General features: G+C 47.0%; 1 protein-coding gene and 2 non-coding genes across 3 annotated transcripts in view; 2 read left to right on the plus strand and 1 right to left on the minus strand.

The window, feature by feature from the left end:
* Positions 1–7011, plus strand: part of LOC137141125 (zinc finger protein 585A-like) — a 171400-nt gene extending 164389 nt beyond the window's left edge. Inside the window, exons 14-15 of the mRNA XM_067529973.1 lie at positions 2953–3085; positions 6526–7011. Coding sequence (XP_067386074.1) covers positions 2953–3042 — 90 coding nt within the window. The 3' untranslated portion in view covers positions 3043–3085; positions 6526–7011. The remainder of the gene's footprint in view (positions 1–2952; positions 3086–6525) is intronic.
* TRNAG-UCC (transfer RNA glycine (anticodon UCC)) lies at positions 6172–6243 on the minus strand. Its single transcript has one exon. It is a non-coding gene; the product is annotated as a tRNA-Gly (tRNA).
* A 6043-nt stretch (positions 7012–13054) lies between the features above and the next one.
* TRNAC-GCA (transfer RNA cysteine (anticodon GCA)) lies at positions 13055–13126 on the plus strand. The gene has a single exon. It is a non-coding gene; the product is annotated as a tRNA-Cys (tRNA).
* Positions 13127–14358: the final 1232 nt, after the last annotated feature.

Raw genomic sequence — 14358 nt, forward strand, 5'->3', positions numbered from 1 at the left:
TGGATTGCTGTTTTCTGGCGAACTGTGTCTGGGAACTGAGAGGGGACAGGGCGGGGGACCCTTAATACCATGTTCAAGACTTGACTTTAGCAAAGCTTTTCACACGGTCTCCCACGGTATTCTTATCCACAAGTTAAAGAAGTATGGGTTCGATGAATGGACTATAAAATGGATACAGAGCTGGCTAGATCACCGGGCTCAATGGGTAGTAATCAATGCTTCCATGCCTAGCTGGAAGCCAGTAACAAGTGGAATGCCCCATGGGTCGGTTCTGGGGCCGTTTTTGATCAACATGTTCATTAACGATCTGGACGATGGGGTAGATTGCACCTTCAGCAAGTTTGCAGATGACACTAAGCTAAGGGGAGTGGTAGGTATCCTGGAAGGTAGGGATAGGATACAGAGGAACCTAGCCAAATTGGAGGATTGGACCAAAATAAATCTAATGAGGTTCAGCAAGCACAAGTGCAGAGTCCTGCACTTAGGACGGAAGAATCCCATGCACAGCTACAGACTGGGGATTGACGGGCTAGGCAGCAGTTCTTCAGAAAAGGACCTGGGGGTTACAGTGGACAAGAAGCTGGATATGAGTCAGCAGTGTGCTCTGGTTGCCAAGAAGGCTAATAGAATATTGGGCTGCATTAGTGGGAGCATTGCCAGCAGATCGAGAGAAGTGATTATTCCCCTGTATTCGGCTCTGGTGAGGCTGCATTTAGATTATTGTGTCCAGTTTTGGAGCCTCCACTACAAAAAAAATGTGGACAAGTTGGAGAGAGTCCAGCGGAGGACAACGAAAATTATTATGGGCTGAAGCAGAAGACTTATGAGGAGAGGCTGAGGGAACTAGGCTGGTTTAGTCTGCAGAAGAGAAGAATGAGGGGGGATTTGATAGCAGCCTTTAACTACCTGAAAGGGGGTTCCAGGGAGGATGGAGCTAGGCTGTTCTTAGTGGTGGCAGACAGCAGAACTAGGAGCAATGGTCTCAAGTTGCAGTGGTGGAGGTCTAGGTTGGATATTGGGGAAAACGTTTTCCATTGGAGGGTGGTGAAGTACTGGAATGGGTTACCTGGGGAGGTGGTGGAATCTCTATCCTTAGAGATTTTTAAGGCCTGGCTTGACAAAGCCCTGGCTGGGATGATTTAGTTGGGGTTGATCCTGCTTTGAGCAGGGGGTTGGACTAAATACCTCCCGAGGTCCCTTCTAGCCCTCATCTTCTATGAGTCTATGATTCTGTGATTTAGGAGCACCCTACTAACCTTCAATGAGACTGGCGCTTGCCTCCTGCAGTGAACAGGAACTGAGACTATCCAGGGAAACCCCCACTAGATATTGAGTCCTGTCAAAGAAGGAGAAGCAGTGTTTCTGGTGGTGGCTAGGCTGTTGGACCACATTGCAATGGTCAGGACTTTCAAAACTGATGTGGAGAATTTTTAGCAGCTATCCTATTTTTCATTGTTCTAATCCTGCAATGCTTATGGCAGTGGTTAAGAGGAACATGAAGCACAATCGTTAATTAGAACACATAAGTAACGTGGTAGGCCCTCCCTTGAAATGTAACAGATAATCCAGTTCCAATCTCCTCAGGCCCACTGCTATGGGAAGTCTGAAACACTAACTGGGAAGGTGCAGTATGTCTGTAGAAGGGGAGGAGCAGGGCATTATACTGCAGAGGGGGCAGTGGGGCAAATGGAGTACAATCCATCTCGATGCCTGGCCCTATCAGGATATGTCTCCCCACATGCCCTATGCTTTTCCCGGGATACCTGGGCAGCAGGCTCCCAGAAGAAAAGGAAAGGAAAGGCTGGAATGTTAGTATATCAGTATATAATTTAGGTTTGTGTAAGTATTTAGGCCTGTGTATCTGCTTTAAATGGTATCCTGGGCCTGTGTGCCTGCCTGAAAGCTAAGGTTTTCAAGGCCTGGTCTACACTGCCGCTCTGGGTCGACGTGAGAGACACTAGTTACGTAACTTCATGATACTATCTCCCGTCGACGCTTCTTTCTGCCTTTTGGGGAGGTGGACTAATTCAATCGACAGGCGAGTGTTCTCCCATCAATTGAGCAGATCTACGCAGACCCGTTCAATTGAAGCCGCTGCGGCAGTGTAGACATATCCTAAGATACATGTATTAGCAAAGAACAAAGACACAGTGCATGCCTGTTGCCTACCCACAACCAGATGAGTTTTCTTCCTTACTGTGAGAAAGAGAAGGGATGTAGTTAAAATGTTTCAAGGCATAGTGGAAGCTGGATATGTGAATGCCCAAATGAAGGAAAGCGCTGATTCCTCTTCAAGACAGACATCAGCGCAAGACCAAGCAAGCAGCTGGGAGATGCAAGGGGGGTGAAGAGAGGTGTGAGAAAGAGATAATACAGGGCCATAAAGTGACCACGGCCAAGATGTAACCTCAGTCCCAATCCCTCCCATGGGGTACAAAGAGGTGGTACTGAGACTCCCCAAAAAGGAACATGACCATACACTGTAAGGGTGCTACTGGGACAAGGGACTACTGGTATAATTAAGGCTACCAAAAAGAAGTAGGGAAAGAGGGAGTTTTGTCGGTATGAGGGAGTTCTATGGACGTATAGGACCATGGTTAAGTGGGAAGGGAACTCTCTCAGCATATAGAGAGAGAAACCCGACTGGTGTGAAGGGCTTGGAAATAAGATTATGGAAAAGGAAGCCCAACTGGTGGGAAGGTGGTTTTATGGCTTTATGCTTGTTTTTGTAGCCCCAATAAACCCATCACATTACCTACAGATTGAACTCTGGACTGTTGCTTTCTGAGGAACTGTGTCTGGGAACCGAGAGGGGACAGGGCGGAGGAGCCCTAACAGATATCCGTATCTATGGGGGGCTGAGGGCTGGGACTGAGCTGCATCAGCAGCAGAATGGAAGTTAGGCTGTGTCTGAGGAACATTTCAATCCTCTGTTTTTGTTTTGTTTTGTAGGTTCAACGGGGGCAGCTTCGGCTCCCAGGGCTCTCCCAAGGACATAACATTTCTTTGCAAAATGCTAAAGCTCTTAACAGAGAGGAGTGAAACAAAATAGTCACATGATGGTGCCCGTCACTTTATTGCTGTGGTCAGTAACATAGCAACAAAGCCATGTCAATGATTGTGTAAGCGGGGGAATGGGCCTGCTATTGTGGGGAACTTTCCTTGCTTGTACAATACCCCGGTAGAGTTGGTTAGCAAAAGGATCTGAGTCCCTTCTCCCACTCCCTTTACCCAGAGGCCCCACTTGACCTCGAGGGCTCCCCTCCCACTCCCCTGTGTGGTGGGGTGCCCGTAACCCCGACAAGGCTGGGCCTAGGATTTCTGGGGCTTGACCCCCAAATCTTGCCGTGGTCCCTTAGGGCAGGAGCTAGGGTGTCCCCACTCCGGGGTACTAACTCTGCGCTGGGTACTTCCTTGACCCACTGATCAGTGCATACAATACAAAGCAATACAATTTATTACACAAACAGCAATCAAATCAATTAAAAAATTAAGAAAAGAGTAAAAAGGTTAAAGGAAAACATCCCAACACTGCCCTTGGCCCGGGGCACCACACACAGTGTCTCTGGGGTTCACAGTCTGTGTCACACATTGCAGGCCCACTGTCCAGGCCCTGGCTATGCTGCAGGAATGCAGAGTCAGCCCCCTGCAGTAGCCACACACTCCCAAAGTCCCTTTTATTCTCCCCAGCTGCTCACCACGCCCAGCTCCAGAGGGCTCCTGCCCCAGCTCGCTCTGCTCCATGCAGCTGTGCTTCACTTTTCTGGGATGCCCCTCTGCTCTGCTGCTGTAGGTTGGGTCAGCTTGGCTCCATTCAGCTTTCTGTGCTCCCCTTCCAGCTGCTGGCTGCTTTGTCCTTAGCTCTGGTCAGTTCTGCCCCTGCAGGCCCCAGCAGGCAGCTCCAGCTCACAGGGAGGGCTGGGCTCCCCCCACCCTCCTGGCTCTCTCATTAGCCTGCCTGCCCTGTCAATCAGGCTGACCTGAGTTGGCCTCTCTCCACTGGCCCTGGGGACTGTCCGTTCCAGGGTCCTGCTTCCTCCAGAGATGGCCAATCAAAAAGACCCACTAAGTTTCAGTAAGGGGCTAATAGACCTCTTACAATTGCAACACTGAGTGTGAGAATACTTTAATCTGATTAACATGGAATAATAATTTTACATCCGAGTTATCAGAGGCGGCTTCCCAAAGGCAATGATGTAGTTGGGGTTGGTCTTGCTTTGAGCAGTGGTTTGGACTAGATACCTCCTGAGGTCCCTCCCAACCCTCATCTTCTAGGAATATAAAGCCTTTCCAATTTGTTCCTCCCAGAGACAGGTGGCTGGGCAGCAGGGAATCTCCTTAATCTGTGGGGGAATCTCTCTGCGCTCTCCAGCCTTTCCCCCATAAACACACAGACCTATACTGTCATGTGCCCCCATTATCAATGTTTTAGAGTGACCAATAGCCCTTTCCTGCCCCCCACCCCCACACTATGGGACATGGATGCTCTGTGACACATGCAGACTGAGGAGCATCTTTGGGGAAGGAAGGAGGCTGAGAGAGGAGAAGCAAAGTGTTCAAAAGGTCTGGATTGGAACTGAGAAGTTTTTTTCATGTTAAAATTCACCTGACTCTCAATCCTGAAAAAGCTTAATCTTTAAGCAGGTTTGAACCATCAACCTTAGTTAACAACCAAATATGTGATCCACAGAGACCAATGGCTGCCTACACCTTTGTTTTGTCCAAAGCACAAAAGCTGTGTACTCCAGGGGTGCACCCTCGGGGCTGGTGATGCTTAAGTTCTGGGAATTTGATATTTTTTTTGCGGAGAAGGAGGGTTGTTTTTGTTGTGGGTTTTTTTGGTTGACTCGTTGACTTCTTTTTTCCTCTTGTCCATTCTCAGCGTTTCCTACAAATTTGCCTTTGCACTGAAATTTCCTTTATGGGGTCTCTGCCAGATCTGTTCCCTCCCCTTTTGTTGGGTGGTAACTTTGGGAGCAGGCAGGGAACATAAGAACAGCCATAGTGGGCAAGATCAATGGTCCGTCTTGCCCAGTGTCCTGCCTTCCGACAGTGGCCAATTCCAGATGCTTCAGAAGGAATGAACAGAACAGGACATTATTGAGTGATTCATTCCCTGTCGCCCACTCCCAACTTCTGGCAGCTAGAGACTTAGGACCCTCAAAGAATGTAATTGCATCCCTGATCATCTTGGCTAATAGCAATTGAATGGATCTATCCTGTATAAACTTATCTAATTCTTTTTTGAACCCAGTTATAGTTTTGGCCTTCGCTACATCCCCTGGCAATGAGTTCCACAGGTTGACTCTGTGTTTTTTGAAGTAGTTTCCCATAAGGACTTATTTTCTCCTGTTGACAGGTACCAAGTAGGTCACATTCCTTCTGACTGGGGCATAATACAGCATCTCTGGTTTTTCTTAAATGCTGTGGGTTCAGTGCCTGCGAAAGTTCAAGGGAAGTGAGCGCATGAGGGGAATGGCAAAGAGAGCGGAGAAGAGAAGGGGTGGAGAGGAGAGAAAGGGACAGGGAACAAAAAGATACACTCAATGACTGAAGCCAACAGGTTGTCCCAAGTCAGTCCTGCTCAGCACAGGTGGTCAGTGACAGAAGCAATAGCAGGTTTTCTATAGTATAAAGGTCTGAACTTTGAGTCTAGCAATGTGAATTCAAATATCAGTGGGATCCCAACATACCTGGTCTCTTTCTCTCCATCCACTTGGTATTATTAATTATTTTGAAGTGTTTGGCTTAACCCTGATCTTCTCCTGACCTAATAGTATTACAGTTTTGCCTTATTTTTGTTTTTCTTGACTCCCCTCTCCCTGTTGTTTATGTCATTGTTATTGTAATACAAAAGAATCTGCAGCAGCAAAAACTGCCACACAACTTTATTATTCCCCTTTCTCCCCCCCATCATGCATGAGCACAGTACAAACACCTCCTACAGCTAGAACTCAGGCAACCAAGGTGATACAGAGGCATGTTCTGTCGGTTTCTGACTTTCCCAAATGATGCAAATGTATATTCCAGTGCCTTGCATCCCCCACGGTGCGTTGAATGAGCTGCTGGAATTTGGGACATCAGTTCTCTCACTCGGTTGATAACGTGATTAGAACATAATGGGACTAAAATTAAACCCATCCCAGACAAGGAAAAAAAAATTAATATTCCTGCATTGGCCGGGAATCGAACCCGGGTCAACTGCTTGGAAGGCAGCTATGCTCACCACTATACCACCAATGCATCTGGCTGAAAGTGCTTTTTCCCAGCTGCCATCTGTGCTTGCAAAATAACACTCCTGAAAAGCTAATGAGCAGGATGGCTGGAGGTGGCCTGTCAGCTCTGATCAGAGGCAGGTTGCCAGGGTGACTGAAATATGGAGAGGCTGCTACCCAGGGGAAGAGAGGTCCATCCCCAACCCTCCTCTCAGAGAAGGGAAATGAAGATTAATTACCATAATGAACAACCTGATCTGTTTCAGCTCATTTTAACATACATATCTGTGTTTGTTCCTGCTCCATACAGAAGGGTTTGTTGCTGCTGATCCCAATCCTTGGGGTCTGCCAGGATAAGGAACCATTCAGGGTGTCACGGAGCTGAAGAAGGGAGATGATTTTGACAAGGACGACCACCTCGTCTTAAGCGTGCCAATCTGTCATCTTCTAGTGGGTGTTTGGTACATGGCTGAAACAGCCCTGGGTCTCTCCTGAGGAAATAAAGTTTCTGTGCAAAATAACAAAAAAAAAAAAAAAAAAAGGCTGATGCAGTTTTATCGATGGAGACACTGGGATTGAAGGATTTTATAATGGCAGCGTGCATGAGTTCATGGAACTTTTCAATGGGTTCTTCTTTAAACCTCCTCTTCATTTCACAGCAGATGGAGCCATCCCAGAGCCCCACCACTAACTGCTCTTTAAGGACCATCTCTGCCTCCAGAACTCATTGTGGGTCCTGGTGCTTACTGTGCACATTCTCTCCCATAGATCATACGCGTAGGCCTGAATGGTCCCATGTGGATTCTGTGTCCGCTTGTAGAATTCCTTGAGTCTGGTTCCAATGGGCACTTTGTCTCCATACGCTTCTAAGAGAAGCTGAAATACTTTCTGTATGTCTCTCTTGTCAGTTGTTGCCATTAACTTCACTGGGGATCTGGCCTGGCCTTTGAGATGCTCTTCCACAAAATCCATGTGATCTTCTTCAGATACTTTCGACACCCATAGAGCTGCCCTCACTGACTTCATCCATTTCTCTATTCTGACATTCCTGGGAAGCAGGTATCATTGAACATAAATGACAGGAAGCGATACTTGCGATCTGATTTCTGTTCCTTACATCTGACAAAGTGGGTTACAGCCCATGAAAGCTTATGCCTGCAGGAATTAAATTTGTTAGTGGTACAGGACTCTCATTGTTTTTTCTTAGCTACAGCTGCCTGCTGGTGTATTACCTCCTTGTCCAATAATGAAACTTCTCTCTGCTCAAATCTAGCTTGCCGTAATGCCTCAATCTCACGCAATAATTTGCACTGAAGTTGAGCCAACTGGGCCCATTGTTCTTCAATTCCACTATGGCAGGGTTCTCAGCCAGACCTGGGCAGCGCTACCAGACCTCAACCACCAAACCAATGGGGCAGATCCTACAGATAGAATTCTGTTTGTGTGATGCCAATTATGTAGACAGGAGAACAGTCCCTTTATTGCTGGGATCTTTCCTGACTTCTGAACTACCCCTGTGGAAGCAGATAACAAAAGGATCAGAGTACTCATTCTAACTCCCTTTACCCGGAGTTGTAAGAGGCAACAATCTGTAACCCGCTAACACCCCTTCGACTGGAGAGGTGTTAACAGTTTATTGAACGTGGAATGGTCGCTTATAACATCTGTTAACTGCTTATGATGTTCCACCTTATATTTATTTCAGAAATATATTTATATTCCACCTTATATTTAGTTCAGAAACTCTGACTGACCAGTAGTAATCTGGCTTTGAAAGTTTCCACCGTGCGACTGACACTCGCTGCTCCACTGTCCGTGCAGCTCTCATTCTGGTGTCCTTGCCCTGGAGGGCTGGGGTGAGTTTGCACCCAAATCCCAAAATGTGGCTGTGCACATCCAGAAGCTCTGCTGCCGCTGCTCCTCCTCCCATACCTGCATTACAATGAGATCTCACCAGTGGGTGCTTGTTTCTTGAGCCCAGAATCAGAGCTTCACCCTCTGCATCTGCTCTGTGAACACAACCAACAAGCTTGACTTGGTTGTCACTGTGTCCCACAGCAATCGGCTCTGCACGGAATCGCGTCACCTCCCCCACCTCTATTCTCGCGGCTCTGCAAACGCTGCAGGATTGTGCATCCCGGGCTTGCAACAGTCAGAGCAATAGTGCAGAGCTGTGCAGGCTCCATGCTTCTGCCAGATATGGCAGACAGCGAGGAAGGCTTGTGGGATTTAGGGAAAAAGTGCAAAAATTATGGGATGGTGAACACTGCATTATGGGAAGTTGATCCCATGCTCCCACTCACCCCTGTGTGACCTGTTTGGGCCCCACCATGTGTTGCCAAAACACAGGGCAGAGGATGGTGGTGAGTTGCACAGTGGGGTACCCACCCATGGTGCACCGTACTCTGAATCGATACAAGCGCTCCTGGTGAGTACACTTACCACCAACACAAGCAGCCATGTAGGCACACAAGTGACGTACTAACTGCGGTGACTGTGTGCTGCCGTAACGTGAGCTAACATAAGTGTGTAATGTAGCTATGGCCTTTGGTATGTGAATTGTTTGGGAGAGGTAAGAGCGAAAGTATGAGGCGAGGCCAAGATTCACTCAGGGGTTTAGGCTCCTACTTTTGTGGCTCTGGGCTTCCTGCACCATAAAGGCTCAGGAACAAAAAGGCACATAAGAGACCCCAATATTACTTAGTTCTCTTTTTTTCAGTATCATGACTTGAGGGTGTATAACCCCTGATTTTTTAATTCTGGTGGTTGTCAAACTATCTTGGGATTGTAGATGTGTGTTCATTATGTTGTGACGGCCAAAACTATAACAGGGTTCAAAAGAGAATTTGATACGGTCCTGGAGGAGAGGTCCATCAACGACTATTAGCCGAGATGGTCAGGGATGCAACCCCACGCTCTGGATGTCCCTAAGCCTCTGACTGCCAGAAGCTGGGAGTGGATGGATCACTCGATGAATGCCTGTTCTGTTCATTCCCTCTGAAACACCCTGGTGTTGGCCACTGTCGGAAGACAGGACACTGGGCTAGATGGACCATTGGTGTGACCTAGTATAGCATTCTTATATTCAGTAAAAATTACAGTAGAGTTTTGCCTTCGGGAAGGATTTAATAGGAGATTCTATACTGCCCTTAGTGAATATTTGGGAACCACATTCTACCCACAAGCAGTGACATGTGAAAAAGCACTAAGGGCTGGATTGAGAAGCAAAATAACACTTGAGAAAGGCAAATCCCCATTGGTGGATCAAATGAAAATCAAGACGTTTCAACAGCAGATCAGAAAATAAGTCACAGTGGCAGTCACATCATCCAACCAAATAAACTTGTGCGGTAAAAAGAAAAATTTAGAATTCCAAATTCCAAATTAAAAAAACCCAGTAAAAACATCGGAAGTGCTATACTAGCAACACAGATTTTATTGCTAAAACTACCAGCAACTATTTACTTACAAATACTTTCAGTGATTATTTGCTATTAAAATATAAATGAAATAGCACAATGACAACCATCTGCGCGATGCTGGCAAAGGTAAATGAAGTGCTAAGAGTTATAAAAATAAAATGTTAAAAAGTAAATAGAAGGATCGAAACTAGATTTAAAATGGATTACAAGGAAGGTCGTGCAATTCAGGGAATCACGGCAGCAGCCAAGACAAATCTGTGAACTGCTAGGAGACGTTATGCAGACATATAAACGGCTCAGGGATTTGTCTAAACACTCAAAATGGGTGACACAAAGATTTTGGGGCGTATGTAAAATATTTCACTGAATCAAGTCTCCTGTAGCACCTCACCACTTTATATCAGACGGAGAGGAGCTTCCCTGTCTAGACAATGGGACGCCCTGTGCCTTTGAGAACCCAGCCCTGGGGAGCGGGTGCCCGGATGCAGGGTCCTGAGGGAGGGGAAATAAAAAAGCCCCTCTGCCCCCCGTCTTTGCAAACACAGCCGGCGGCTCCTTCCACTGGGGTCATTGTTACTCCCCTGCCCCTTCCTGTGCAGGGTTTTGCCCCTGCCACTGTCTGGCAGCACCTCCCCCTGCATTTCATCTCATCTCCCTGATTTTGCCTCTCAGCCCCTCTCCTGCCTCCTGCTGTTTGAGCCCCCCCACACACAGTCATTTTCCACCCCTCCCCGCTCAGACTCAGCCCATCCCTCCCCCTGCAATTTGCCCCCTTTGAATCCCTGGGAACAACTGGGAGCAGATCTCAGGGCAGCCGCAGATGTGGCTTAGCCTGGTGGATGCCCCTGTGCCAGGGACTAGCGCTGCAGCCCGGGGGGGCTGGGGTGGGGAGGGGCTGGAGCAGGAGGGGGCGCTGGGGGGCGGCAGGATCCAGAGGCAGGAAGATGCTGCCACAGCTCCCGGGGGTGGCTGTAAAATCCCAGATGCTGCTGCCTGCCAGGGGCTCGGTGCTGCCCAGAGACCCCCACTCACGCTCCATCCGGGCCCAGCCGGGGTGGGAACTTTCTCCGGCTGGGACCAGCCCCCCGGGGATAATAGACTTGAAGTCTAGAAAGGAACATCATGATAATCTAGTCTAATATTCTACCCATTGTAGGCCACAGAACTTCACCCACCCACTCCTGTACTCAACCTCCAGCTGAGCTTCTGAAATTCTCAGATCATGATCTTATGCTTTCAAGTTACAGAGAATCCACAATTTACTCTAGTCTAGTCCAAACCAGTATGTTACCTGTGTCCCACACTGTAGATGAAGGTGAAACTCTTCCCTCCCCCACCCCCCATCCCTCCCTGGCCACCCGAAGGGCTCTGCTATAAACTGGGGGAGAATTTCTTCCCTACTCCAAATATGGTGATCAGTTAGGGACTGAACATGTGGGAAAAAATTCTCTGTAGGAAATCGGAGCCCTCCCCCTCTAGTGTCCCATTTCTGGCCACTGGAGATGTTTGTAACAACAATCATGCAAGGCCATACACGCTGCAGCAATCTCATCCTATTATCCCCTCCATAAATGATCAAGCTCAGTCTTGAAATAAGTTAGGTTTTTTGCCCCCACAGGCCTCCTTGGAAGGCTGTTCTGGAATGTCATTTCTCTGGTGGTTAGAAACCTTTGTTTAATTTCAAACCTAAATTTGTTGAAGGCCAGATTATATCCATTTGTTCTTGTTCCCACACTGGCTCAATGTAAATACCTGCTCTTCTTCCCTCGGGTTTATGCCTCTGACCTATTTATAGAGAGCAACCCTATCTCCCCCCAGCTTTTGTTTTCTTAGGCTAAATAAGCAAAGCTCCTTCAGTTTCCTCTCAGAAGGTACATTTTCCATTCCTCTGATCATCCTAGTAGCCCTTCTCTAGGATTTGGAATCGTGTTTTGATTTCTTTGATCTAAAGGAGACTCACTAGGGCTGGAGATGAAAATGTCACAGAGCTGGAAAGGGAATTTTAATGGATCCCACACACAGTGTGATTATGCAGAGTTTAAATCCCAGATTCCATGTATTTACAAAGCCACTTCTGGGTTTTTTCCTGCTGAGTTGGGATTGTTTTCAGGTGGAAATGTGGTCTGCTGTTCCCACTATGATGATTCTAAACCTTAAGTAAATAACATAACTAATAACAATAATGAGACTTTGCTGAGAAGCAGATCTTAAAAGACTAGAGGAGAATGCAATGGGCAAATCACTTGTTCTGATTCTGGGTCATCAGATGTAACCTGCTCTGGAATTTCACTTTATACGAAACAAAGTGTCTTACATGTCTCTGTGATGTGGATTTTTCCTTCTTCCTGAACGCTGTGTGGTCACATAACTGGATATTAGTTTGACAAAACGTAGCTATGATTCATGGGGAATTTGAGACAAATGACTATTTGCTAAAATAGAGAGATAAGGTGGAGAGTAATATTTTTCTATTGGACCAATTTCTATGGGTGAGATAGACATGCTTTCGATCTTAACTCTCATCTACACTACAAAGCTAACTTGACGTAAGGCAGCTTACAGCGACCTAATTCTGCAAGTGTCTACACTAAAATGCAGCTCCCGCTGAAGTAACTCGACCACTACATCGACTGAGAGCTAGTCTACACAAGAAGCACTACCTCAGTGCAGCTGCACCGCTGTAGCACATCTGGTGAAAACACTTTATGCTGAGGGGAGAGAGCTCTCCCTTTGGCAAATAACTCCACCTCCATAAGAGGAGGTAGCTATATTGGCAGGAGAAGCTTTCCTGCTGACATAGTGATATCCAGACGGGTGCTTAGGTCGGTGTAAAATACATCACTCCGGGGGGTAGCTTGTTCACACCTCTGAGGGATGTAAGTTATACCAAAGTAAGCGGTAGTATAGACCAAGAGGCGTAGAGCTTAAGTCGATGTATTTAAATTGACGCAGTGTCAGGGTAGGCAGTGAGTTGCTTATGTTGACTGTGGCTGCCTTTCAGAAGCCATCCCACAATGCCCCATTCTGACAGTTAAATCCGTGCAAGCACTGGTGAGAATGTGCGCTGCCAACACCAGGATTATAGTGTGGACGTGCAAAAGCGATTTAATTACTGTGGCTGCTATAAGTCGAGGTAACTTAAGTCAATTTAATTTTGTAGCGTAGACTTGCCGTTACACAGAGCTCGGCTTCAGGTCTTGGAAATGTATTCAGCGAGTCACAGCTAACTACAAGTTCAAACAGATTGTTTAACGTAAGTGATTAATGTGTTTCAAGAGACCATTCAGGGTGAAATGGCCCTATTAACACCTCTCCCTTCATGGGGGAGGGGAGTGGAGAATATAACAGAAACAATTTGAAGCAGGGGCTGTCTTTCCATGTCCTTAAGTTTACCAGCTCTTACAAAGCAAAAGCTGTGGGAGTATAGCTCAGTGGTAGAGCATTTGACTGCAGATCAAGAGGTCCCCGGTTCAAATCCAGGTGCTCCCTTTCAGTCCTTTTATGAAAATCTTTTCATATCCTTCTCGTCTGTTCTGGAGTTCCGCTAGAAGAGGGTGCTTGAAATGAAAGCTCAGACCTATGAGGAGCAGGTGAATGGCAACTACACAGTGTCATAATACTTAGAGTCTGGCCCTCACTTTCACTTCTCTTATGTTTCCCGTCCCTTATACCCTAACAAACAGACCCTCCACACACACAAAATCACCCCCCAACCTTCCAGTGACAGCCCGCCCAGCCCTCCCCCTCTCCCCTACACACTCCTTTGAATCCAGCCTCTCTGACTCACACAGATAGGAACTTGTCTCTGCATTTTCCCCAACAGGGAAAGAGAAAGACTGAAGGGCTGCAGGAGACAAATGGAGCTAGACAGGAATGGAAAAGACTTTTCTCCTCTTCTTAAAATTCCCCTTAAGCTCATCCATGAAAAGTTTCAGCCCTGGATGGGCTCACACCACCCGTCTTTCCATAAGCAGTTGAATGCAGGAAGCAGCTGTATCATACACAAGAATGTTCCTCCTCTGGGCTGGGGACTTTAACATATATTTGTTTAAGGCTCACACAACTCCCAAAATCCATCCACGGGACAAGGAAACAGACACCAGATGGTATGCTACAGTGGTGCAATTTATTAGTACACCCTACTACCACACCAGTACTGGGTGGAATCAGCCTGAGGTTGCGAGTTCAAACCTCACTTTGAGCAGTGCTTTTCCCCATTCATCTTGCCCTGTGGAAAATAGAATTCTAGCTCAGAAAACAGAGGAGGGGAGCGATCAAGATGTGTCCCCCTTCACCTGTTACTTCCTCTACATAGGGCAGGTCAGAAGCCACAGATCTACAATGCTGTGCTGTACCCCAGCCCCCTGTGTCAGGATCCTTTAAGCTGAGCCCAGAGTTATGCTCATCCTGGAATTCTTGACCCCCGACCTCCGGTCAATCTTTGCTCTCCAAACCACCTTCTAGCTAGGCAGTGAGACACAAACCCTGCCTGGCTTTCTGTATGCTGATGTGTGTGTTTTTTTGTCTGCCATGTAGCTTTTGTTGCTGTGCATATGGGTCCTGTGTGATTTTTGTTGATGTGTTGCATGGTTTTGTGTATGTATGATTTTTGCATGTGTGCTGGGTTTTTTTTGGTTTTTTTTTTCATGATCTGGCTTAGTATTCTTTTGTTACATGGTTGGGGGTTTTCTTGTTGTGTGATTTTTGTGTGGTGTTTGTGT

Source organism: Emydura macquarii, unplaced genomic scaffold (assembly GCF_026122565.2).
Source record: "Emydura macquarii macquarii isolate MOO-44397 ecotype Brisbane River unplaced genomic scaffold, CSIRO-AGI_Emac_v2 contig_3004, whole genome shotgun sequence".
NCBI classification, from domain to species: Eukaryota; Metazoa; Chordata; order Testudines; family Chelidae; genus Emydura; species Emydura macquarii.